This window comes from Odontesthes bonariensis, chromosome 2, assembly GCF_027942865.1.
Source record: "Odontesthes bonariensis isolate fOdoBon6 chromosome 2, fOdoBon6.hap1, whole genome shotgun sequence".
Taxonomy (NCBI): domain Eukaryota; kingdom Metazoa; phylum Chordata; class Actinopteri; order Atheriniformes; family Atherinopsidae; genus Odontesthes; species Odontesthes bonariensis.
Window position 1 is genome coordinate 27,220,096 of NC_134507.1, and position 27,210 is coordinate 27,247,305.

Here is a 27,210-nt window from a genome sequence, read left to right on the forward strand (position 1 = left end):
TTGCTCAAAGATACTTGTAAATTCAATCCTTTTAAAAGAGAATATTTTTACTTTGATGCTATTATTTAAATAATTTATGCAAAAAAATTATTTCTCAAGTTAATTGAAAATACACTTTAAAGATTAATATGCAATAAACATTTCATCTTAAGAGAAATAAAGCTATGTGATATCATGCTGGAGTCACAATAATCTTACTTTAGTTACTTATACTTGTTAATTCTGGTAAATTGACATATTTGTATTTAGTATCCAACAGTTAGATTTACAGGACCATTTTCATCTTCATTTTATCAGTTTTTATTAGTATTAGTTTGCATCATAGATGGATTATTATGCCCCTTAATAAAACACGCTTAGACTAAAACAGAGTCAAAACAGCCACAAAGGATTTATGTAGCACTTGCATTTCCAACTGTGTATAATTGCAGAATTTTTCATCGATTTGTTGTCTCATTTTGATCTGTTTGTCTTATTGTGGCGATTTGACAATCTTTTTCAAATTGCTTAGTCAATTTTGCACCTATTTTAAGCTGTTTTGGGTTATTTTACACCTTTTTTTCCTTCTCTTTTGTGGTAGTTTTGCATCTCTTTGTGGTTGTGCTTTGTTCTATATTGATCATGTTAGTCATTCTATCTGTTTAAATTGGTTTTTGAGGCCCACTTTTGGTTGTTTTCCCTTCGGAGTTACTTTTGGAATTTCTCGTATTGCTTATTTTCGGCTAATTTAAGTTGTTTTGTGTCTGATTTAGGTATTTTTGCATCTGTTTGAAGTTGTTTTGTGGCACAAATTTAACTATTTTGCATCTACTGCTTTTTGTCAGATATTTTTAGTCTCATATTGTTAATTTTAGGATTTTTTTTGGGCGGGTTATGCCTCTTCAATAACATCATGTTTGCTTTACATTTTGAATGTCTTGTCTATTTCTGGAATATGTAGTGTATTATATTTCTGGTGTAAAAACAAGAGACTTTTGGGCCTTTTTTTTTAGTAATTTGAAGCTACATTAAAGTGAAGACACTAACGAGGGTCAGTGAACGCGGCATACACCAGGACAACTCCTCATCCCTGTGATCGGAAAAAAGAAAAAAAACAGGCAGGGAGACGGTGGGGTGGAGTACAGGAAGCTGCTGTCCCCGAAAAAATCTGAACATGGGCGAAATCTAATCACCACAAATCACTGCTTCTCTTTTTCTTCCCTTTTCGGACCAGAGGCTGCGGAGATTTGAGACATTTTTCTGGATCGAATTGGAGATTTAAGCGAACAGCGAGAAGATGTCTCGGGGAGTGATCCAGCCCAGCCAGCAGAAACTGGCAGAAAAACTCACCATCCTCAACGACAGGGGCATCGGGATGTTGACCCGTGTTTACAATATCAAAAAGGTTCGCACACACATACACGACTGTGTCCTTATTAACCACAAAAAAAGCAGTGAACATGGATTATAAGGAGTACAGCTGCATCCCATACTGGTGTCAGGATTTTACGGATAACCGAGCACTGATTGTCTCTCTTATATAAAAGATAGCTGCATAAATGTTCCCCCCTTTATATTTTGTTATAAAGCAGCTGTTGCTTTATTTTCTTAATAAAGAGTAAGTAAGCGTTAAAAGACTTTATTATCCTAAAAAAAATGTATTCGCAGCATCCCTGGAAGCAGGTTGTGGGCGAAGGTAGCACCAACCGTCGAGTTAGCTTGCGGTAAAGTTGCCCACCGGTTTTTAGGTGTAAACCGTATATCCGTCGGACCAAACGCACATCGGGACACTGGTCGTGAGCAGCTGCTAAGCATCAATCAATTATAAACAACTCCTGGAAAGCAAAACAGGTGATCTAATCAAACCTTCAGGCCTGCGGTGATGCTAACAGCTAGCTAGCGTCGGCTGGTAATGGCGGCGGCTTCTTGCTAAGCTAAGCTAAGGTAGCAGTCGGGCGTCGTCTCTGGTCCCCTAAAAGCACCAGCACGAAGCACCAAAACACCGAGCTCCAGATAAAACTACAGTCCGTCTCTCAGTTCAAACCAGAGAGGCGTAAAAAAAACCCCAAATGTGGTCGGTTTTTAACCAACCATGTTGTTCGCTAGCTACATTCTGAGTGCTACACAATTGTAAGAAAATTCAACCAAATTGAAAAGCCACATATTGTCGGTTAATTTGACGTTTTGGTTGACTAAAAGACAGTTTATTATTAATTATTAATTTGTGGAATTAAATATCAGCAAGATAATGATTATTACACGATAAGAATTTAAAATGTTAAGCAAAATATCAAAGTTAGTCAACGTGAAGTTAAAAGGAAAATAAAAGGCTGAGTTGGTCTTATATTTGTACCTGACAGGTGTTTTATTTACCTTACTGAATCTTCCATTACTGTAGACTAGTCAGGTAAATATACAAACCTGTTTCCCAAATAGTTGTGAAATGTACATTTAAAAACAACCCAGTTTTCAGAACCACTGTAATATTAAATAAGACTTAAAACAACAATAACTTGGGACATGACTGATAAAACTTTGTAAAGTTTGACATAAAAATACAAGGTGGAACGTCCCACAAATAATGATGTGAATTGGCATCAGGTCGCTAACCTGATTTATTTAAAATAAAAGGAGCTTCCCAGAGTAATGTGGTTAAATGATTCTATAATTTTAACATGTTCCTTGAAATTGGAAATAATTTCGTTATCTGTTTTTATTGACAAGGCTGCTAAACTGTTATAGAAGAGCTGTGGCCTGAAGGCCAGGAAGGTTGCTCTTTATTTAAAATCACCTCTGAAAAACATTTAATAAGCAGACGCCAGTATTGCTGCGACCTTCTCTGGGCACGAGGTGACGTAGATAAGCCAGCCTCTGAAGACACCATCAGTGCTGAATGATTTATGAAATGACAGGTTTTAAAGCAACGTTTAGAGCCAAACTTTGCTCATTTCAGCAAGACGATGCCTCCACGTATGACAACAACGAGGTCCAGAACCAGATCTGCCACAAATTAAAAACATTTGACACATTATCAAAGGACTTTTTAAACCTTGGGACTATGTTGCTGTCATTAAAATCAGAACAAACTGATAAAATGTCAACATTTAGGACCGATCAATTGGCCAGTTACGTCAAAACAAACGTATAGAGTGATATATGTTGTATATGAACCCCCCATTACAGATATAGCTGCACTACCCACGTTTACAACACACGTGTTGATCAGCGCTATGGGCACAGTAACATGAAATCTAACATTAACGTTACCAACTGTCAGCTGTGTTGCTCAAGTTTTACACCAAGTGATCTGTGTGTGGGAGGAAGAGAGTTGTGGGTCTGTTTGTGTGGGAGGGGCCTTTATGCTGTGGTATGCATGATGAACAACAAAAGGGAGGCAGTCAAAGAAGGTCAGTCATGTCTTACCAAGTTTTAAGGAGTACAGAGCAGAAGTGCAGCTGTCTGAAAGCCCATACTGTTTCCTGTCTTCGACATTTACGCCTTCGCGTGCCTCGTGCGCAGCCTCCGTTTTCACAGGATTGCATTGATGGGTCCGAAGGCACTTTCCCCCGTTACCACTGTCAACTTAAATAGTCGGATGATTAGTAATCCAGTAGAAAAGTAAACGTGACGCATGTAAAAGTTGTGCAGTGCATTGTGAAAATGTGTATTCTTATTCTGTGTAAGTTATAATACAGTATGAGCAGTCAGACACCTTTGAGATTCAGCCTCAGATTACTCCTCTTAACACGCCCATCCTCTCCTCCTTCCTTCCTTCCTTCCTTCCTGCCTTCCTGCCTTCCCTTTTCTTTCTGTCTGTGCCATCATCTTCATATCTATGCTGACCCACCTCACCATAAATCTCTGATCATTTCCACTTAGAACTGCTGCTCATGTGTTGCTGTTTTTTCTTTAAAGCTTTTTAACTTTTATTCCGTATTAGAAAACTTTCCAACTGCACCCCGAAGCCAGAAACCAAACAACCGGGACCGTCTTCCGTGATAAAATCAGTCGCCTCAGTAATATAACAATTTGAATGTAGCTGTTTTAATGTTAAAAACTCTGTTGTCTGTAATTTGTCTTCATTTGAGTCATTTTAACATGATTCTTTAAGAAAACACAGATGACGTGCTGGGTTGTTTGCTTTCTACCTTTTGGGAGAGTCATTTTCTGTGCACTAACAAGGATTTTATCATCCGACATCTTTTTCATCTGAAGCGTTTTCACTCATCACACATCACTGACTATCTACAGAAAACCTCAAAAATCTCCTCCTTAGTTACTCTTGGCTCAGTGGCATTAAAGTTTTTATTTGCTCTGCTTACCTTCCAGCCAGTGGACCTGCTAACATCTTATTTTTGTCAGTGCTTACAGGGTATTTTATTTCCCCTAACCTTCCTAACTCTCAGGTAAACCCCTCCTCATAGTCTTCTAAGCTTGTTTTCAGTTAATTAAACATACATTTCATCAAATTGTTATGACCACAGTCAGAATGGGGCTGTTTGTGAGGAGTAGACGCACTGAAATGTCTGCTAATGCGCAGGAACCTGTAGGCTTTTTGCTGCTCGTCAGCCGTCAGTTTTGACTTAAACAGACGTATCGACGGGACATTTTAAACCTAATTAAGGAGCGCTTCTGCACAGGGTGCATCGCATCTCACTGGAGTTAATATTAAGCTGTAAAGTTATCAGGAGGGAAGTTCCCCAGCACACCTGCTTCCCTGTTTTTATCAAGATGATCAAAGTTTTATTGGAAGCCTGTAAAGTGCATTTTTACTAAAATAATTACACAGATTTTGCATCTCTGGAATTGATTAAATATAATTGATTTAGTCTCCACCACTGGATACTCTTTCCACCAGTTTATCCTCCTTTATTTAACATTTTTAATTCAGCTTTCCCCCCCATCTGCAGCCGTTTTTATTTTGATGACGGAGCGGTTTGTGTGAGATCAATATTTTTATTATTTCTTATCGATCCTGTTTATATGGAACCAACATTTTCTAACTTTCTTTTCTTTTGTCCTGCATACGTAAAAGTCTACGCTGGTGTTTGGCCCAGAAGGGAAGACAGTCAAACTTAGATAATTAACCACTGGGAATGAAGAATAGATGAATTTTTTTTTTTTAAATGAATTTCCTTCCTAGATGAGGGCAAACTTTGGCAGATTTCTTCTTTCTTCTTTACAACAGAGACACGAGTTTAGCTGGAGTGACCTCACAGATGGAGGTTTTCTTTTAAAGAGAGGACTCGAGCAGATGTTCACATCTGTCTTTAACATGTTCTGTGTCTTAATTCACCCGTTGTTTGGAGGAAAACCTGCAGACTTTCATCTCCTCGTGGAACCGAGTGCTCATTCGTGGGTTCCCTTTTTCTGATCTGTGGTCAATCAACTGTGAATAAATGGAAAATAATTTCACTGATGTAATATATATTCAATAATTTTGTCATCTGTTTGGTTATGTTTTGTAAAATCTAGTGACTTGAGTGTTTTTTTTTTATGATTTACTCACATTCTGTGTGTCTCTTTTAACTTTTCAATTTCTTTTTCATCTACTTCCAAAGGAGAAACTCGGCAGATAAGACGCTTAACCCCCCCCAACCTTTATAATTCAGTCGCTCATCGTTAAACAGCTGAAAGCTTTAGTCGTTACCTTCATGCCTTCATACCAAGCAGCTTCAGTCCAGAGCTCAAAAGTGAGAAAGGGAAACAATGCACCACTTTATTTTTCCTATTTTAGCTTAAAGTTTTAGAGCTCGACTGCCTTCGTGGCCTCGTGAAGGTTTAGCTTTGGTAGCGTTTGAAATGTTGTCTTTCCTGTGGAAAACTCCCACATGTAAACAATTTGACATCATGATGAAAGGGGGGATGGAATGACCAGTTCTTTCCTTTTCTTAGAGATTTTATTTTGGTGCTCAAACATTTCTATGTGCGTACAGGTACCAATCAGATCCCTGCGAGCTAAAAGCCGCAAAGGAAAAGCTTTGTAAACAAGATAACCGGCAGAATCATCACAAGCAGTTATCAGTGTTTTCTCTCTAGTGCTGCAGGCCATCGGAAAAAGAATCCGATTTATTTAACTCGTGTATGTGCTGGCTTTTATTTATACTGTGCCATCATTTAAAGTCTCATTAATTCCTCTCCTGGATGAGTTGATGCCAGTGGTGAAGAAACAAGGCTGAAAGAACATATTCCTGCTGATTATGATACGATTCTCCCCCGAAACAAGGCAAACTTGATTCCCCTCGATTGGTTCATTTATTTCTAAATGACACGACCCAGAACGCCCCTGTGATTACAGCTCCATAAATACCATCTAAGTGGCTTCTATCAGTCCTGCCTCCTAAAGCACGAACGTGTATGAAAGCAGGTTTATATCCACAATTAAAGACAACATTACTCTGAATTTTCAACCAAATTTCTCCCTGTTGAGCAGGTAAAAACACTCCAGGGTTGTGCAGAGTTGCAGCGTAAGAGGACTCGCTGTACTTTCCTGTGTGAAATGCTTCATGTGTAAATGAACAAACTGAATCATTTTAGCTTAAACGCACGAATTAAAGCTACACATTCGTTTGAGGATCTACATCTTCTCTCACAAAATCCCAGGATACTTAATTAACCGTAAAAACTATCAAACTATCAAATTAGAAAGCAGCAGAGAGTGGATCGATTAATCGATTCAGAAACGATTAAGGCTACGGCTACACGAAAACGAAACGAGGTTTTTTTTGAAAACGGGTACGAAAATTCTTGCGACCACACGGAAACGCGCTGCTGTCCAGACGAGAACGGATGAAAACGATGAAACGATGCAGTACACACGCCGCTGTGTCACGCCACGCTGTGAGACAATAGAGAAGTGTTAAAAGTGGCTCACAGCGTCAACGTGTGACTGACGCAAAAACGTTTTAGCTGTAACAATGGAAACGAAACGAGGCCGTTTTCAAACTTTCCCACTCTGGAACCCGTTTTCAAAAACTATCGTTTTGGGGTAGTGGGAACGCCGGCTCCGTGTGGCCGCGACAGCGAAACGATAAGAAAAAGTATCGTTTACAGTGAAAAACGTTTCCGTGTAGCCGCAGCCTAAATGAGCAGTACTGGGGGGGTCGGATCAGTTTCAGAACATTTAAGTTGCTGCAGAGCAAAAAGGAACATTTAAAACAACTTAGTTGCTCCTCTAAAGATACTTTTTGACACTGAAATAAGCGCCTGGCAGAGATTTAGCTCTTTCACTCCAACAGCTGCATATATTCTGTGCCTCGCCCTCTTATCTCTAAGGACAGTTCTTCTGCTTTTACTGATATCACAACGTATAACCTTTTAAAAATACTACCAAGGCGCCAAGTTTGGCGATAGTCATTGCTTAACATTTCTTTCACTGGAACACCTGAACGCAGCGACTGGCTCCAAACCCTTTAATGAGAACCCGTGAACAAGATGGTGGTCACAGGTCACCAGCCCAGATGCAGAATCCACACATGTTTATATATCTGAGCTTCAGTGGAAGCAGGAAAAATTCTGAACACATTATTTCGCACTAGCATCAGGCCACATGTTACATCCTGCTCGCTGCCCCTTCTCCACCAGGCTTACCCTGGTTTCCCTCGGCTGGTCGTTGTGTCCACGAGTCGGTGAATCACGTCGGAGCGTGTCCACGGTACTATGACCCAATTTAATTGTTAAGCTTCCCGAGTGGCCGTGCTGCACCAGCCAGGGAACGCTGCATTGTCAGTTACTAAGCAACCGCCATGAAACGGAAACATGGAGCAGTGTTGCAGCCGTTTGGAAACGGCCGGGCCCCCCCAACTTTGTCCCACACCGTTCTGTGTGAGACGCTGGAGCCACTGACAGCCACAGAGTCGGCCATATTATTTCAGGCTCTCCACACTCTCAAAATGGATGTGATTATTTTCAGTGTCTTCGAGTGCGTAGGTGGTGATAAAACACTTATTCGATACTTTAAAGATGGCGTGCGTTAATACAAGTGTTACTGTGAGAAAATGTTGGCGCAGCATGTCTTGTTTATGTGTTGTGTTTAAAGAGATTGGAGAGGGGATATCCCTTAAACTCTCAGATATGTAGAAAACACCTGTTTGAGAGCTGCTGTTTTAAGACTTTTGTGCTGTGTGCTGTGTGCTGTGTGCGTGTGTGTGTGTGTGTGTGTGTGTGTGTGTGTGTGTGTGGACCAGTGATCAAGCAGTTTGTCTGGGTGGGCTCTTTGTTTTGATTTCTTCTCTTCTTCTCTCCGTTCCAATGCTTCCCCCCTCTCCTATGCAGCAAGGACAAGTTTGGAAGGTTTGCAAAATTTATCACCTTCCACTGATGAAACCCCTCCCCTCTCACCCTCCTCCAACTGCCTCCTCCTCTTCCTCCCTCTCCCTTCCCCACCTCCTCCTCCTGGCTACCTGTCACTGATCTGTTGGTCCTCTCCTTTGTGACTCACTCCTCTCCATGTTTGAATCTGTTACTGCTGAGAGTTAAGGCTGTGCTCCATTTACTGTCAGTTTAACAAAGATTCAGAGTGTTTCCCATTCATTTATGATGCAGCATTCACACAAAGCGAGCCGTTGGTCGCCGCCCGTAACATCCAGCGGTCGCTTCAATCAGCAATATTAGTCAAAAAAAGAGTTGCTAAAGTGTGATGTGACGGCACTAAACAATCTGTCTGCTCTCTATTTATAACACAAGTTATATTTATACTCTTAAAGTATTGCAGGCAAACTCGGTAAAGATGACATGTGAGGATAATCTTACCCTGCAAAGTAGCGGTGTTTGCGTTCATATAAGTGTCTGACAGCATTACAGGAAAGGATCTCTACATTCTTTTGTAAAAGTCTCGCTTTATTATTCCACCTGAGGTGAGCTTTTGCATGGAGACGACGCCCTTCGCAGGCTGGGAAAAGTTGAGGTTTCAAGTGCACAGAGACTCGCTGCAAACTGAGTGGCTGAGGTCATTTTTCAAGCTGAATATCATCCTCTTTTTTCCATCCTGTTCTCAGTTTCTTTGTGCACAAACGAATAAAAACGAGGACCAAATTTAAAGGCCTCATCCAAGTGTAGCTACCGTCAGTTTCTCAGGCTGTGTTCGAAACTGCATACTACATACTTGCATACTGCATACTCATTATTATTATTATTAACTTTATTTGTTATAGAGGGACAGTGTACACTAATTGACATTTCACAAAGAAAATGTAAATGCACCCAATTATAGCCAAAAGGCTAGTTTCCATTGGTAGTCCCCCTGCCAGAAGGAGCATGGCAAAGTTACCTATTAATTAAAAGAATAAATTACAGCAAAAAAGCAAGCAAAACAAAAATAAAACAATTACAATACATATAAAAAACAGACGTGTAACACATCTGTCTACAACCCACCATCGGTCAGACAGTATGCAGAGCGTTTACCCACAATGCATTTCGCTCCTGCCCGAGCCGAAATCAGCCGGCCTGAAGCTGATTTCGCTTTAGCTCTAAACTCTGTAAACTTTAGCAACATTTGAAACACTTTCAGGCGAGAAAGTAGTCGTTTAGATCCCCAACGTGTTGAACACCTGACAAAATACCGGCTATTTACAACTTTGTTCCCACGAATTCGGCGCCACTAAAGCTAGCCGCAGTGAGCAACGCACTTCCAGTTATTTTCACAAAATAAAATACCCGTTGCCTTTTATCATAGGGAAAGCCATTCGGATACACTTGGTGCTTTTGTTTTGAAAACAGGAAGTGAACCTACCCTCGTTGTAGCTAGCTTGAAACTGCCGTTTTGACAGGAAATGACGATCGGCGACGTCACGTTACGTTGCATCTTGGGTAGTTTGAGTATGAGTAGTAACCTCATGATGCATACCCAACATTTTTGCAAATCTAGTATACATCCGGGAACTTCTCGCATACTCCCACTACTCCTACCAACTCAAAAAGTTAGTAAGAGTAGTAGGAGAAGTATGCGGTTTCGAACACAGCTTCTGTTTTCTGAGGCCAAAATAAATGGTCGGGTCTGATTCCAGTCTGTGGGATTTCTCCTTCTGCAGCAGATATCACAGGCTGTGAAAAAGGATGACACAGCTGAGACGTAGAGCTAAGAATAGGTTTACCTCTGAAGAGATCCTTGACATAATTTTGTTAGACACTTGGAACAAAAATCTTAGTCTAAAGATTGAAGATGAAGTGATTTTCAGTGCAGTTTTCATGCAGGATATTCAAAGTCCTGGAATTTATCTGCCGTTTTCCTTCATAAATTAGCTGCTTTGGCTGCCCTGTAAGCACTATCAAAGAATGTGTTAATCCTAAAAAAAGTTGTTGAGAACAAGTGCAATAATGCCGAGTAATACAAAGCAACGAGTGAAGATTAGTAACGTTGCTGAAAGTCGGTCCAGGCCGTCGGCCAGCTCTTAGCAGGTTGTAGTGGTTGTGCTTCTAATCACATGAGACCGCTCATTCTGAAGAGCTCGTTCTTAATCCCTCCTTGTGAAAATGAGAAGGCGTCAAACGTATTCACCTCGGGAAGGGAGGTGTTGTGCGGCGGACTTAAAATATCACATTCAGTAATTAGTTTTCAGATGCGCGTTTCCCCCCGTCCCTTCATCCACTGCACTCTCCTTCCTTCCATCCATCCCTCCATCAGCCCCCACCCAAACCCAGCCAGCCACCACCAGCTCTAATGGACAGTGCCACACCATAATGAAAATGATTGACAGATATTGATATTTGCTCTGTGATGCTCAGTGGCTTGTTGTATCTTTTGCCTCCTTAAAGTAAAAAATGTGAGACGCTGTATTAGCATGAGACAACCTGGGTTTCTAGTATATTTTAGTATGATAGAAACAACAAGAAGAAAATACTTTAATTCAAAGTTTTGCATGTTTTAGCCCTTTTAATACAACCCATATATGATATAATTTATATTACTGCCGACCTTTATCCTCAGCACAAAGTGTCTCCTTGTTTTAAATCGTTTTTCAAAGAACAGGAAGTGAGGAGAACTTGTTTTTGTTGCATTCAAGTGCCTTTGGGAATGTCTAGCGTCTAATATTTGGCTGTACACCATCACATTCAAAAATGAGTTAGAAAATAAAACACAAACAATTCCAGTACTTTTTTCTTTTCTTTTTAAGTAGTTTCTTGCTAAATGAAAAAGGTCGCCTCAAATTTTAGATATTAGCGTTTCCTACGGTCACGTGAACGCACCTAAAACTACCTAAACAGAGTGTGATTTGTTAAATGCTTCTCAGATTGATTAAAGATAGCTTAATATCAAAAAATAAAATCACCACCGTCTTGTCTGGGAAAGACTTAAGTTATAAGAATAAGTTCAGCAAAGCTGTCGCAGAGTCTGCGGTTCACAACAATGTAAGTTTGGGCTAAAACATGGCAAAACTTCCCAGTTCTGTTGGTCAGGTTGGTATTTTTGTGTGGTAATGGGACGGTGCTTTTTCCACAGTTGCCCGGCGTCAACCACAGGGTAAATACGTTTTAGCGGGTAAAGTAGAGGCTAGTTTGTTGTGTGGGTTGTAGCAAGTGGTGTTAGCACTTCAGTGAGGCTTGTATTGTTGTAGCTGCGGTGAGTTCACTGTCACATCCGGATTCTTTGCTGCTATTAGAATTCACCCTGCTTCACACTCTGAAAGAGATCCAGTTAAAAACACTGAAAATGGACGGTGAGCGTTGATGTTGGAGGTCCAATCAGGTGTGAGAGAAGGTCCAGTCTGTCATTGAAGGCCACTTAAACTGTTCAGTCCCTTTATAGTTTACAAACTGTTTGTGCTTGAAGTCTTGGTAGGTAGTCTTGGCGCTGGATAGCCGGATTAACACAAACGTTTGCTTTGCCGAACTGAATTCTGTCACTTTTTCAAGCGGCAGTGGAGGCACCACCCAATCAAATCGCCTGTTTCTAACCATGTGTCTGATTACGGGACCGATTGTCGCTACAGTTCCAGCTTCAAAGTGCCTTGTTTGTGTGAATCCTGCCTAAGAGCTGAGTGCACTAGTTTTAGCTTAAAGGCATAGTTCGCCTCTTTTGACATGAAGCTGTATGACATCCCATATTAGCAACATCATTTATGAACATTTTCTTACCCCCTGCTGCGTCCTGTGAGCCGAGTTCCAGCCTCGTTTTGGCGTTGATGAAGGTAGTCCGGCTAGTTGGCTGGGGTTTAAAAAATAAAGCGTTTCGGTTCTCAAAACAATATGCGTTCAAAAGAGTAATAGTGATATGAAGGGAGAGAAAATAGCACCAAGCGATTGTGAGGTCTGACTTTTTCTGGCTAACAATTTTGTGATGCAAATGTATTACTCTTATGAACGCATATTGTTTTTAAGAAGCAAAACGCTTTATTTTCTAAACCCCAGCCAACTAGCCGGACTACCTTCATCAACACTAAAACGAGGCTGGAACTCTGCTCACAGGACGCAGCAGGGGGTAAGAAAATGTTCATAAATGATGTTGCTAATATGGGATGTCATACAGCTTCATGTCAAAAGAGGCGAACTATCCCTTTAAGGTGAGACTGAACTGGGGTTTGTAGCTGTTATGATACGTATATATTTTACCTTTGGACCCTGCTTATTAAAATTTGTTTGATTTCAAGCGGAGTTAAACTCTTGTAACACTTTGCACCATTTTGCATCCCTTATTTAATGAAGGCAGAGTGGAAAGTAACTGTAGTCCCTGGTTTGTTTCCTTGTAAAATGTTAGAAATGATGAGATCCTGCAGCGGTTGTGGCTGATGTAGTTTTATTTAGCTCCAGTTTTTTGGGGGGTTATAGGTTTCCAAACCTGCCGTTCGCAGCTCAGTATGCTGCGCCACAACCTGAGATTAAGATGTGTGTAGGATTTAACCGCTTTGTGAAACTCTCAGCTGCTCCACCTCAGTAGAAGCTGGATTTTCCGCACATTTTAAATACCTGGCTTGTGAGTCACCGACTGAACTTGTGATGCAGCATGTGTAGCCGTGTTGTGGTTTCATTTTGTACTTCCTCGTTCTGGAAATGTATCCAGCGTAATGCAAACTGAAATCCCTGTTTGTGGTTGTGGTGCTGTGTGTAGCCTGTTGACTCATCTGCAGTCGTAGCTTTGATTTCAGTAACTCCATGTGACTTTTTACGGATTTCCTAAACCTGCATCTTTATAACTTAAACCCTAAAGCACGAGGAACTGAATCTGCAGAAAGGTTAAAGGCACCAACCTCTTCTGGGATTGTTCCTCTTGTGTGTCGGCAGCCATCCAAACGTGAAACATTCTCTCTGTTTGTGGCACATGCATGGAGCACATCTTCCTCTCCATCCGCTACAACACGACCCATAATGCATGTTGCTTTCCAGCCGGAGTCAGGGCAGTCGGGCAGCACCTGCAGTGCAGGCATAATAAGCTTCTCTTCAGGTGTAGGGAAGTAATTGGGATGCTGCAGAATATTCTGCTCACGTAAATGCAGATGACAGGAAACACTCGAATGAAGGGCTTTATCTCTGACTTCCACATATCTCTCTTTCTGCCTCACTCTGCCATTTCTCACCTGAAATCTCTCTGTTTGCCTTTTTTTATTCTTAACTTGTCCCCCTTTTCCTTTTTTTCATTCAATCCCTTCTTCACTCAACTTGTCCATCTCTGCCTTTTTTTATTAGTGGCACTAATCACTCAGACACACTTTGAAGCTGTAACCCTCTCATTAACTGGAACGCTTTCAGTGGTTCTCGGCCTTTTTGGGGTTTTGTTTCTTCTTTTTTTTTTTGGTCTGATGATCACTTAAGATTAGTTAGCTGGTAATTAAACATCAGAAAAAGGTGCAGAATGTGCATCGCATTTAGAGATGCTCCGATCGATTTATGGTGAATGAAACTGTCCGGTTTTAAGCTCAACCAGCGGATTCGTTTTGGATAAATCAGACAGTCGGTGTGAGCTCTTAACTCCTCACACACCTGCTAACATGTCGTTGGTGTGCAAGATTTACATATAATGCAGCGCAGCAAAGCATTCCCGGATCAATAACACTGACGTGACATTGATTAAACATAAAAAGCGCCTCTATCAAGGTAAATAACCGGCTGCTCACACATTTTAGTAACAACTAGTCGTCCTCAGTGCTGTGCAAAGAACATTATCTTGTATGTGCAGCTGGCTGTAACTCGGACATTATGATGGACAACGGCTCTGTCCTTTAATCAGGAGCCTTTTATGCTGAAACACAGCAGCTTTACTTAATTTTATTTCAGTCCTTATTACAAACCGCAGTTTTCCTAGAGGAAAAAGGAATGATTGGAATCGGTGCATCTCTAGTGTTGGTGTGCAGGTCTGCACCTCAGTCAGGAACCACCAAACGATTCTCCATTATAATGAGAAAAGTTAATGTGTTTGATGTTTGCATTCCACCATCCATGCTCGGCTCCGTCGTGTCTCCCCCCCACAGCTCGGCTGAGAACCACTGATCAGTTCGGGCTGCTGCTCGGCCTTTAACAGCTGAACCTGGTTTATCCCAACATTGGAGCCAAACTTCCACACTCTACCCCCTGAAATCACAATAACGTGCATCCAAATGTCAAATTAGACGGTTCATCGTATTAAGTTTGAGTGTTTGTTTTCATGTCTCTGGTGTGAAAACTTCCCTAAATGTCAGTGGTGTCAGTGTTTCATTCACACCGATTCCCTTCCTCGTCTCGAGCGTGGGATAAACCAGGTTTCACTGCAGTCATAAAACGCACCACACGTCTAACATGCCTGATTAAAAAGGGATAAACGTGTTGAAGCGGCGTAAAAGCCCAGGTGTTTCAGTAGCAGCAGCACCACATGTTTGCTTTTGTGTCTCCTCACCTCTTCTTCTCCTCTCCTTTGCAGGCATGCGGCGACCCAAAGGCAAAGCCCTCCTATCTTGTTGATAAGAACCTGGAGTCGGCTGTTAAATTTATCGTTAGAAAGTTTCCCGCCGTGGAGACGCGCAACAACAACGTAAGTATCCCCGTCTGCGTGCGTTCTCTGTGGCATGAAGAAGTGAAAGAGTGTTTACCAGTGTGGCTGATGTGTCTTCAGGTGTGTCACCGCAGCATGTCGGCAACAACAACAATAATAATAAATAATAATAATATTCATCATGTCAACACTTGACAATCATCATAAAAATGAGATGGATACAGAAACTGATGAAACTATGTTAACCATCCCAACAGAATCGGCTCCAATACAATGATAACAAAGTAAAAACTAGACTTCTTTTATTATGAAATAAATGGCAAATGTTAATAACTTTTACCCAGTCTACTCGACAGCTGTATAAGCAAAGCGCCCTCTTCCAGAGTAGATTTACTCTTCTCAGACTAACTTTACGAGTCCCAGAAGTCTCAGAAGTGTTTACCAGCACTGCAGTGCTGACACTGATCCTCTTCATCACTGTACTCTTAAGGCTGCTGGAGTCCGTCTTCAGAATCCTGCTGCTTGTTATCGGAGGGCTAACGTTTCCAAATCCTACTTCCGTATCAGTATGTGCCTTGTGTTAAATGTATGTATTAAAAAAAGGGTAAATAAATCATTAGCTTTTTAGATTAATACCCAGCAGAATCACACGTGTGGATCCAGTATAATTACTTTCCACATGTCCCGACAGAGACGTTTCCTTTATTTCCAATTAGCTTAAAACTAACGTGGCTCTCTTCTAGATCTTGTCTGAAAGTGCTCTCAGGAACTGATAAGAAGAGTATAAAGTTTTCTTATCATTCCTGTTTGGAATCGATTTCGATTCCCAAACCCAAGTCTCCTGTTTTGGGAAAGTCGCCGTCCTATCTCAAGGTGCTTTTTGATTGGTTCGGGGTCAACGAGTACGTCACAGCTGCCTTCAGTGGAAGGTTAGCTCGTGACTGTTCAGCACATCTGTGCAGAAAGTCATCAGCAAAGCTGCTTCTCAGCATGGCGTTGATAACAAACACACTCACACACGTTCTCACATAAAAAAATCTTGATCGGGACATTAGCATGGCATCAACTCCACCACTGACACTCTTTAACGGAGCCGCGCAGGTGAATTTCCTTCGATGGAAAGCAGGAAGTTGCTCTCATTTTAAAAGTTTTACTCCATTTTATTAAGCATTAAGAGGAGCTCCACCCGATGGTGCAACCAGGTACTGCAACTGTGCGTTTCTTATATTAACTCATAACAGTATCTGTTAAACTTAACTTAATCTTTATTGTTTATTATAAGGTTGATGTTTTTATTTTTTAAAGCAGGTTTTATATTTTTTTATTTTGTGTGTGTGTGTGTGTGTGTGTGTGTGTGTGTGTGTGTGTGTGTGTGTGTGTGTGTGTGTGTGTGTGTGTGTGTGTGTGTGTGTGTGTGTGTGTGTGTTTACGTGTTGAGGAACTGAACTTAGTCACTGCTCATCACTGTTTCTTTCAGCTTTACTTGTTAGCTTAGCTTGTAGCTTCTGGCCCATGTGTTTACGTCAGTAAGCGGACAGCAGTGCGTGTGCGTGCGTGCGTGCGGCTAACTGCTTTATTCAGTATAACTGTGCAATAATTGTCTCTTATGTTGTTTTCTGCTTTGTTTCTGTGTTTGTTTGTGTTTTGCATGCTAAACTTGGCTTATTCCGGACTTGTGCTTTTTGGTAAGTTTTTGTATCTAAGTTTGTGTAACTTTTGTATTTTAGTTCATGTACTTAAGTTTTGTAATAATATCATTTCTGTACCTGTTTTTGAAGCTGTTTTTTAATGTCTTTTGCTTTGCTCAGCTTTGTCCCCTCTTTGCTGGCAGCTTTTTTTTATTTTCTCTCCCTCATTAATAATAACTGTGTGGGTGGTTTTCTCCCTGGTTTGACAGCTGGTTTAGAGTCCGTCGGTTAGAGGTTGACGACCAACCGGCTGGTGTTTGGATAACTGCCTGCAATAAGGAGTGTTTAAAGTTAGTTTTCTGTGTTCCTCACTTGGTGATGGCTGACTTTTCTGCCTCACATTGGCCTTTACAAATTACAGAGAGACAGTTAAAAATTACGCAGCCTGTTTCCGCCTCTGCTCGGCCGGGTGAAGAAGCAGTGCTGTTCAACTCCTTGGTGCAGCAGCAGCTCCTTCACTCATCATTTCATTGACCTTTTCTTCTTAATCTTATAGACAGACTCTGGTTTGGGCCTCAGTTCAGACCTCAGGTGCAAGCAGCTTTAGGAGCTGGGTTAGATTTCCATGCAGAGCGCTGAAGTCATTTCTCTTGTTTTTTTTTTAATGTATACACATAACGCACCTCATTAAAAGATTGATGCAACAATCTTTTGAAGCTGAAATCATTTTTATTTTTGGGCTTTTAAAGCCACAGCTTTGCCAGGTATGAACCAGCACAGAAACGGCCCGTCTTTCTGTGCTATGATCAAAGTTTCAAAGCTCAATTATGAATATTTCAATTTTTTTCAATTTTTTTTTTTTTACTGTCTTGAAAAGCCAATGGAAACACTATGGTGTTCTTCTTTTTTTCACCTCGAAAACATACAAAATTGCGAAAGAATCCAGTTTGAACTTAGACACAGAGAAAGATCTTAATTAACGAGGGACGTCTCCTTCATGTCGAGTGTCCCGTTAAATAATTAAATCACAGAAATGTTCAATCGGGACAAAACAATCTTGTATGTAAGGACTTATAGGTTGGTAGATTTATCATTGTATTTATTTATCAGTGACTGTGTCTGTTTGTATTTAATTTAGGTGCTGTTTACACATACCCGGGTATTTTGATAAACGAAGACCTTTCCCTTCGTTTGTGCCTTTCGTTTATACACACACGGAGTTTTTTCCTCCGAAAACGAAGCTAAAAAAAAAACTCCGGCAAAAGTGGAGATTTTTTAAAAACTCTGTTTAGCGTTTGTGTGTAAACTGGTTGAAAGAGACAAAAACGGAGTTTTGGGAATGGAATGAGAAGTTGTCGTCATAGTACAGAGCCCCGCCCCTATCCGCCATGTTGGCAGGATGCTAGCGTGAGAACGCCATTCTCTCCATTCATTGTTTATCTGGCAAGCATGGAGGTACTAGCAGCATTTCTGTTGTTGAGAGCTATACTCGCTTGTGTGATTTTGAAAATTACAGTCGTACAATGTATTGAACAACAAAGACATTTTTCACGGCTTTAGCAGTTTTATAGTCCAGCGCAACGTGTAAAAGTAGCTCAGTCTCGCTATCAGTCCACACACATGAGCCTGGCGCCATATTTTCTTCTTGAAAAGGATCCGGAAGTTCTTCCTGTCAGCGGTTCTCTATTAGGCTTCTGATTGGCTTGTGTGGAATTCTCATTGTTCTAACACTGCCACCGTCAGGCTTGGCGTAATTTAACAGCTCTTGATAGCGTATTTATGCGGATCAATGTAGACATGGTTTTTTTTTTAAACAGGGCTGTGTGCACCTAGTTTTTTTTTTGCAAACGAAGGATAGAAAATATGCGTTTATCAAAATACCCGGGTATGTGTAAACAGCACCTTAGTCAAAAGTAAGAGTAGTTACTGTAAATTAAGTTCTGACCTTCTCTGCTTCTAATTGTAATTGTAAAGAGGCTGTACATGTATTTCTCACCTCATCAGATGGAACAGGATCAAACTGCACTGAGGGGAAAGGACATTTAGCTTTAAAGCAGCAGAGTTAACCCGATTTAGTGTAATTACAGCTGATTCTCCAGCACCGACACAACCATCTTTGTAAGTGTGTGTTCTCCGCCGTCTGGTCTTTACAGCAACAGCTGGCTCAGCTGCAGAAGGAGAAGTCAGAGATTCTGAAGAACCTGGCTCTCTACTATTTTACCTTCGTAGATGTCATGGAGTTCAAGGTAAAGGAACCTTTAACAGTTCTCTGGAAAGGCTTTCACACTGAAGAGCGTAACCAACGTGTGTTCATCGGCTGCTTTTTCAACAGGACCACGTGTGCGAGCTGCTCAACACCATAGACGCCTGCCAGGTCTTTTTTGATATTGTAAGTAAAAAAAAGGTAGTTTTATTTAGTTTTTTATCGACTTCTCTGACAAAACGCATTACATCATAATCCTGTCACACTTCCTCTTGTGTGTTGGATCTTTGCTTTCCAACCGTTAGGTTCACTTCTGCTGTAGAGATAATTGATCGTTCTTACTAAAAAAAACGTGCTTTTTGGTCCCTGTCAGACGGTGAACTTTGACCTGACCAAGAACTATCTGGACCTGGTGGTGACGTACACGACTCTCATGATAATCCTGTCTCGCATTGAGGAGAGGAAAGCCATCATCGGGCTGTACAACTACGCCCACGAGATGACGCACGGAGCCAGGTGACTGAAACGGGATGCAAACACACAGGCTGTGTTCCAAACTGCATACTTCCATACTGCATACTCATCGATCAGACAGTATGCAGAGCGTTTACCCACAATGCATTTCGCTCCTGCCCGAGCCGAAATCAGCCGGCCTGAAGCTGATTTCGCTTAAGCTCTAAACTCTGTAAACTTTAGCAACATTTGAAACATTTTCAGGCGAGAAAGTAGTCGTTTAGATCCCCAACGTGTTGAAAACCTGACAAAATACCGGCTATTTACAATTTTGTTCCCACGAATTCGGCGCTACTAAAGCTAGCCGCAGTGAGCAACGCACTTCCGGTTATTTTCACAAAACAAAATACCCGTTACCTTTTATCATAGGGAAAGCCATTACGATACAATTGGTGCTTTTGTTTTGAACAGGAAGTGAACCTACCCTCGTTGTAGCTAGCTTGAAACTGCCGTTTTGACAGGAAATGACGATCGGCGACGTCACGTTACGTTGCATCTTGGGTAGTTTAAGTATGAGTAGTAACCTCATGATGCATACCCAACATTTCGGAGAATCTAGTATGCATCCGGGAACTTCTCGCTTACTCAAACTTGCTTACTAACTCAAAAAGTTAGTAGGAGAAGTAGGAGAAGTATCCGGTTTCGAACACAGCCACAGTCCTGGGAAGTAAAAGCACCAAACAGCACTGCAGTGTTCAGAACTTACTGCAACAAGCAGCCACGGTTTAATGGATATGAAGCCATTTTAGAAATCAGTATTGGCTGAATTAAGCAGTGCTTAAATGAATGAAAAGAATGAAATGGGCCTGAGGAATAAATTCATAAATAGTAAGTGTGTAATTTCTTTAATGGAGAAACGTTCCAGTGTTGAAGTACTTGATTGAATTAGTTGTATTTCAGGCAAGAAGTTTTTAAGTTAATTTAATATGGACTGAGACGGACCCCACATAGCACACGGCTATTAACGGACATGTCAGACAGTGGGCTTGGTCTCCATGGTGACCGTGGTGTTGTGTGTGTGTGTGTGTGTGTGTGTGTGTGTGTGTGCTTTAGTGACAGGGAATATCCCAGGTTGGGCCAGATGATTGTGGATTATGAGAATCCTTTAAAGAAGATGATGGAGGAGTTTGTTCCGCATGGGAAGGTAAGAAAAAGGTTTTCCCGATGTTCAGTGTCATATTTTAAGGTTTAAAAATATGTATTTTTTATTGTTTTTATGTATATTTACCTTCCAAGCAGTCAGACTTCCTGTAAACTTTAAAGTGGTTTTGAGCAATAGTTCTCCAGACTTTCTTTGGACATTTGCTGCTTTTTCAATCATTTTCACTCCTTATACTTGACCATCTTCAGAGGAATGTGTTTTTTCTTTGTTAAGCTACTTAACTCTGACCTATGAATCATTCAAAGCAGAAAAAAGGCTCCTAACTCAAGGGATGAACCAGTGTTGTGTCGACACAGAACAGACAACTTAGCAAAGAACCAGTTTTAAATTGGATCTTTAGGCACTTTGTTCCCAGCAGCCTGTCACAGAGACACATCATTTGTTCACATTTCTTTAGCTGCATCTATGAAAAACAGCAAAGATAACACAGTGTGACAGACAGAAAACAGGATTTCTGCAGCAACAAGGTGATTCCCATAGAGCTGTTAGCTGAAAACTTGGCATATCTCAGCATGGTGTGCAGTGTGTCCTTAAAACATTTGAGGAAACTGGACAAGTGGAGGACAAAAGAAGAAGTGTCAGGCCTAAAGAACTATCTACAGCAGATGAACAGGATCTGAAAGTGATGTCCTTAAGAAAGAGGAAAAAATCCAGCAAAGACCTGACACAGGAGCTGAGAGATGCATCTGGACCTTCAGCTGATCCATCTGCTGTTGGCCCAAGCCTCATCAGAAATGGGCTCCATGGAAGGGTGGCTGTCAAGAAGCCGTTCTTAAGGAAGGGAAACAGGGAGAAAAGGCTGAGCTGTGCCAAAGGACACAAGAAGTGGGCTGAAAATCAGTGGCAGCAGGTCTGATGGAGGGATGAATCCTCCCCAGAGCCCGGAGCTCAACATTACTGAAGCAGTGTGGGGTCATGTTGGCAGAGAACGGAACAAAAGGCAGCCCACATCCAAAGAAGAGCTTTGGGATGTCCTTCAAGAAGCCTGGAGAACTATTCCTGAAGACTCCTTAAAGAAAGGACAGAAAGCTCGTCTGAGAGGGTTCAGGCTGTGTTGGAGGAGAAAGGAGCTCAGACCAGATGTTCACTTTAGAGCTGTTAAACTGTTTTTGCCTCATATGTATCTACATTTATGTTTGCATGTTTCAGTAGAAAGCTGGAAGAGTTGGCCAACACTGACACTGTCCCTCATCTGTCCTTTCTTTCAGTCCCTGTCGGATGCATTGATCAGTCTTCAGATGGTCTATCCCAGGAGGAATCTGTCTGCCGACCAGTGGAGGAACGCTCAGCTGCTTTCTCTCATCTCTGCCCCCTCCACAATGCTCAATCCTGCTCAGTCAGACACTGTTAGTGAATTATTCTGCTCTTTTTTTCCGAGTCTTTTAGTTTTCTTCTTTAGTTTATGCAAACAATCCAAACCTGAAGCTCACCATCCTTCCCCTCCTCTGCCTTCAGATGCCGTGTGAATACCTGTCACTGGACGCGATGGAGAAGTGGATCGTGTGTAAGTTGTGCAGAAACTCAGCTTAAAGCTTGAAGCCTGATCATGTGTGCTGGTTCCCAGTTGATGAGAGGCCTTGAGGTCTGATCTGCGCTCTCCCTGCAGTTGGTTTCATTCTGTGTCACGCGGTGCTGACCAGCGACGCAGCAGCTTTGTCTCTGTGGAAGCTGGCCCTGCAGAGCTCCACCTGCCTCTGCCTGTTCAGGGATGAAGTCTTCCACATCCACAAGGCGGCCGAGGACCTGTTTGTGAACATCAGAGGGTGCGTTGACATGTGCGGTCGCAGACTCGCGCTCTTTCAGAGGATTCGTCTGTCATCCTCGCAGATATTTTGGGGCTTTTGGGGGATTGTTGCAGAGACGAAAGAAGGAATTTGATAGATGTTTTTCCTTCCTTTTGCTGCGTTTTCCAGGTACAACAAACGCATCAATGACATCAGGGAGTGCAAAGAGCACGCCCTCTCTAATGCGTACGTATGCATATTATTACTTTTAAAGCTTGTATCATATTCTCACATATATATTCATCCCTTCTTTACTTTTTGTGTCTCACACAAAAGAAATCCCATTTAAGTATTTTCTCCCCGTCACTGTCTGCATTTTCTCTATTATTAATTTATATTACTGTTCTTTTTCCGGCTTCACTTTTTCAAGCTGTCATTTTAGCGCTTTGCTGCGTCTCTCTGGGAGCCTGGCGCTGAAACGTCACCTTCTCTGCCCCGTTTTCCCTCCCCTCTTTGTCTCATCTCTGCTTTTACCCTTATTACTCATGCCGTCTTCTCCTTTCATCTTCGCTCTCATTCTTCTGCCGTCGCATGTCATCCGCTTACTTTGCGTCCTCTCTGGGATTGTCCTGAAAGTGTCAGAATGGCGTTTAATCTCGTTGCTTGTGTTTGATGCTTGTGTCTGACTCGCTGCAGAGGCTCCATGCACAGAGAAAGACGCAAGTTCCTCAGGTCGGCTCTGAAGGAGCTGGCTACCGTTTTGGCCGACCAGCCTGGACTTTTAGGTCCAAAGGTAATATGTAATACCACCTTAACCCTAATCCCTGATAGGGGACATTTTTGTCCACTTGGGGTGTACTTTCTCCTCTAATTTCACACTGGAAATAGTGATACTCATCATATTTGGTCCAGTTGTGCATTTTTGACTATTTTTTCGAACTTCAAACACACATCATATACAATGCAATTTTTCATTGTGTAGAAAAAAAACTCCTTAATTTCTGAAATGGGACATTTTTGTCCCCTTTTAAAACGACCTAAAAACATCATATATTAATATTTTTTCCACTTTTTTTTTAACCCTTTAGATGCCAATTTGAACCAAATTTTAAGCCTTTAGGTGCCAGTATTTTCAAAATATGGAATGCAAAGTGGAATTATTGAGTAGGGATAATTATGGTCTGGGATATGTCAATGATTAGCAACAACATTGATTTTTAGGGATTTTTAATTTTTTTGTTATGCCTGATTTAATAAATAAATAAAAAATTAAGTTGTGTTTTAAATCAGGTATGAGGGTTAAATAACTGTTGAAGCACTGGAATTATTCGTAAAAGCTGAATAAGTAATATTACCATTAAAATTTAACGGCATATATCAATAGTTTTTTTCAGTTCTATACTTCATTATTACATAAAAACACACACAAATCTGCTTTAAAACACTGAAATCATATCATAAGTAGTTTGTAGCTTGTTGATTTGGCTGTAAAAGTGTTTTAACTGACCAGCTTTGACCATAAAGACTAAAAAATTATATGTAGCACATTCCTAAATGTGGTTAGTTTTTGTTTCTTTCACCCGGTGTTGTCAAAGGGCGTCATAAAAACATACGAAGAAGGTCAACTGACAGATGCTGCAGTGCAGTATTAAGATAAATATTATCATAAAACATTAAAAACTGTATTTCTTGTGTGCTGAGAATGAATCCTGGAATATTAGATTCTGGAGTTATTAAGGCAGATGGTTGTTTCCCCCTCAGACCAAATGAAAAGCTTCATAAATATTTATGAATGAATATACTGTCGTATAGTTCTAAACATATATGATACTGTTTATTTGATCCAGGGAAGGTGAGAGTGTAATTTCTCATCTTTCTGTGTTCCAGGCGTTATTTGTGTTCATGGCGTTGTCATTCGCCCGCGATGAGATCATCTGGCTGCTCCGGCACGCAGACAACATCCAGAAGAAGAGCACGGACGACTTCATAGACAAGTGAGCGGCAGCTTCTGCTCTCACCTTCTTTGGATTGCTTGTTTGGCCGCTGGCTGCTTGAATTCCAGGTGTGACGTGTCCACATGTGTTTGACAGACACCTGGCGGAGTTGATCTTCTACATGGAGGAGCTCCGAGCTCATGTCAGGAAGTACGGCCCGGTGATGCAGCGCTACTACGTCCAGTACCTGTCTGGGTTTGATGCCGTGGTGCTGAATGAAATGGTGCAGGTGAGAACGCACTCTGCATCTGGGCTTATTAAGGTCTGAGCTGTCCTAGTTGGTCTCACGTATGGAGGGTTGAGAGTTCGGTGGAGAGATGATGTGATTACACATCTGGACATGTGGGGGGAGGGGCTCCGTCCAGAACACGATGCACAAAGGGTGACGGACGACGCTCTTTACGACCGGTTAAAAGTTTGGCTCTTTGATTCATTTCAAGATTGAAGATAGTTTTATTTGTCACATACACAATCATTCACAGTACAATGTGCAGTGAAATTCTTCCTTTTCCTGCTACCAATAAAAAGAGAATTAAAATTAAATGTGAAATATGAATAAAAATGACTAAAAAATATAAAATAAGAATAAAAAAGAATAAAAAAAATTTATAAGGTATCTGAAATGTACAGTATTAACACTATGATCGCATAGAAGTGGAGGTGGAGTCCAGTTTAATGCTCACTGTTGAGCAGACGGATGGCCTGGGGAAAGAAGCTTTTCCTCGTCCTCTCAGTGCTGGTTCTCAGGCCGCGGAACCGACGGCCTGAAGGCAGCAGGGAGAGGAGTGAGTGTCCGGGGTGGTGGGGCTGCCTGAGGATCTTCTCAGCTCTCGATCTGCATCGTTTTTACATCTATTTTTACATGAATACCACATGTATTTTGACATATTCACAATATTGACGAGCGATCAGAACGTACAGGTCAGCAGAAGAGCGTGAAACAGCAGCTCTTTATGATTAAGGTTGTTATTGAATTGGCTTGAATTGGATTTTATCTCTAAAGTGCCTTGAGATGAGTAGCATGTAGCAGTAAAACCAACATTTAAGACCAACATTTGTCCACTTGTCTGTCAAACAGAACCTGTCGGTGTGTCCAGAGGATGAATCTATAATCATGTCTTCATTTGTCAACACCATGACCTCTCTCAGCGTCAAACAAGGTAACCCCCTGCTTTTTGTACCATAAAAGAAGATAAACATGCAGTCGAACAAAGTTTTAAAGTCGCACGAGGTGCATTTTTGAACAAATAATATTGTTTCTGCCTTCCAGTGGAGGACGGAGAGGTGTTTGACTTCCGAGGCATGAGGCTGGACTGGTTCAGACTGCAGGTGAAAACACAATTTATGTATTTAAATCTTAAAAGTTGTTTCCACACAGCAAAGTTTGAGGAGTACAGGAGCCAGATTGGTACAAAATGTGACCACAAAGACCTTAGAAAAAGCTTTTGTCTCAGCTTTTTCCCCCACGTCGACTTCACACTTGGTTTTTCTGCGTTTTCCCTCTCTGCAGGCATACACCAGCGTCTCTAAAGCCAGTCTGGGTATAGCTGATCACAAGGAGCTCGGTAAAATGATGAACACCATCATCTTCCACACAAAGATGGTGGATTCTCTGGTGGAGATGCTGGTGGAGACATCGGACCTGTCTATTTTCTGGTAAGTGTTGGGCTCTTTTGTTGCACGAGCTGATTGCTGATTTTTTTTCCGACATAATGTGATATATATTTGTCTTTTCCCCCCCCCCGTCTGTGCAGTTTCTACAGTCGTGCTTTTGAAAAGATGTTTCAGCAGTGCTTGGAGCTGCCCTCCCAGAGCCGACACTCCATCTGCTTCCCTCTGCTCTGCACACACTTCATGTCCTGCACACACGAGCTCTGTCCCGAGGAGGTGAGTCCACAGAAAGACGCTGTCGTAAACCCAGTTCGTGCAGGATTCATGTCACAGTGGGTGGAGAAGGATTAAAACAAAGCACTAGATCTGAGCTCTTTGATTCAGGAGCTTTTTATACGTTAGATTTTTGCTCTGTAATAGATGTTAAACATGAAGCTCAGAAGCACAGAGGGGGAACAATAAGGCAAAAAGCAGAAAAAGACACCTTGACGAGACACGAGACTCTTTAATAATCATCGTTGGTGTTCACAACACGTGTCATACTTCAAATGCATAAAAACACACTGGAAATATAAAAAAATTACTTGGAAGATTTATCCGATTGGAGCGATTTTGCACTTCCAACATCTCCTCCTGAGAAGTTTGACTGAAATTATTCCAATCAAACCAGAGGCTCTGCTGCTATTTGTATAAAACTCTGAATTTGAGTCATTATTTCACTCCAAATCGTTCTTTTCTGCTCTTGTGTCCTGCTTCCTGCTCATTCGACTGTGCACAACTCCAGCTGGGGCTCCGAAGCCATTTTTGATTCACATTTAAATCATGTTGATAAGGAAATGTGAACGCTTCCGCTTGTTTTTGTCTGTTTCAAAGGGGAATGGATGGATTAAAGCGTGATTAACCAGCTGTTTCCAGTGACTCCCTGACGAAATAAGATAATATAATGTCCAGAGACAAAAGTAGTTGTTAAAAAATATCTTTCTTCGCTTTCCTCTTGTGGATTTCCACTGCAGTTGTTGTTGTTTTTGTTTTAAATTACAGCCACCGGTAAAGCAGCCTGTACCGCCCCCTGCTGGTGACACTGCGCGTCTTAGTTAATCACTTCAAGCCTCTTAATGGAATCGTGTCTGATTCTGAGGTTGCTTCGGGTTTTCTTTGTGCGTCCACGAACCCTTAAATTTGAGGTATTATAATGTTTGCAGGTTGGTTTTCTGTACGTGACACTGCTATGTGACTGCACATGTTCGCAGATAGCTTCCAGTGCTAGCTGCAAACAGACTCTTTGAGGAGCTAATTTGTCATACTTTTAATGGTGCTTGTTTGTGAAAATGTCTCGGTGTGTAACGTGCACCAGCGCCTACCTGCGGCTGACTGTCTGGAAGCCTGTTTGTTTCACTTTTATCGGCTTTTGTCCTCATAAAGACCTCGGTAAGTTCCTCCTGGATATTAGCAGATGTGTTTTTGACCTCTCCATCTGACCACAATTTCACAAAGCTG

The 27,210-nt window shown here is 41.5% G+C and overlaps 1 protein-coding gene across 4 annotated transcripts in view; it reads left to right on the forward strand.

The window, feature by feature from the left end:
* Positions 1-1,058: 1,058 nt before the first annotated feature.
* nckap1 (NCK-associated protein 1) overlaps positions 1,059-27,210 on the forward strand; it is a 41,651-nt gene continuing 15,499 nt past the window's right edge. Inside the window, exons 1-18 of one of the 4 annotated variants that reach the window (XM_075480728.1) lie at positions 1,059-1,384; positions 8,254-8,271; positions 14,807-14,917; positions 18,660-18,752; positions 18,839-18,895; positions 19,083-19,225; positions 20,276-20,366; positions 21,593-21,730; positions 21,840-21,888; positions 21,991-22,147; positions 22,298-22,354; positions 22,805-22,901; positions 23,996-24,102; positions 24,199-24,331; positions 25,181-25,262; positions 25,373-25,431; positions 25,613-25,758; positions 25,857-25,989. In XM_075480728.1, coding sequence (XP_075336843.1) covers positions 1,277-1,384; positions 8,254-8,271; positions 14,807-14,917; positions 18,660-18,752; positions 18,839-18,895; positions 19,083-19,225; positions 20,276-20,366; positions 21,593-21,730; positions 21,840-21,888; positions 21,991-22,147; positions 22,298-22,354; positions 22,805-22,901; positions 23,996-24,102; positions 24,199-24,331; positions 25,181-25,262; positions 25,373-25,431; positions 25,613-25,758; positions 25,857-25,989 — 1,779 coding nt within the window. In that variant the 5' untranslated portion in view covers positions 1,059-1,276. The remainder of the gene's footprint in view (positions 1,385-8,253; positions 8,272-14,806; positions 14,918-18,659; positions 18,753-18,838; positions 18,896-19,082; positions 19,226-20,275; positions 20,367-21,592; positions 21,731-21,839; positions 21,889-21,990; positions 22,148-22,297; positions 22,355-22,804; positions 22,902-23,995; positions 24,103-24,198; positions 24,332-25,180; positions 25,263-25,372; positions 25,432-25,612; positions 25,759-25,856; positions 25,990-27,210) is intronic. The other 3 variants (XM_075480736.1, XM_075480742.1, XM_075480748.1) reach the window with 3 other exon arrangements.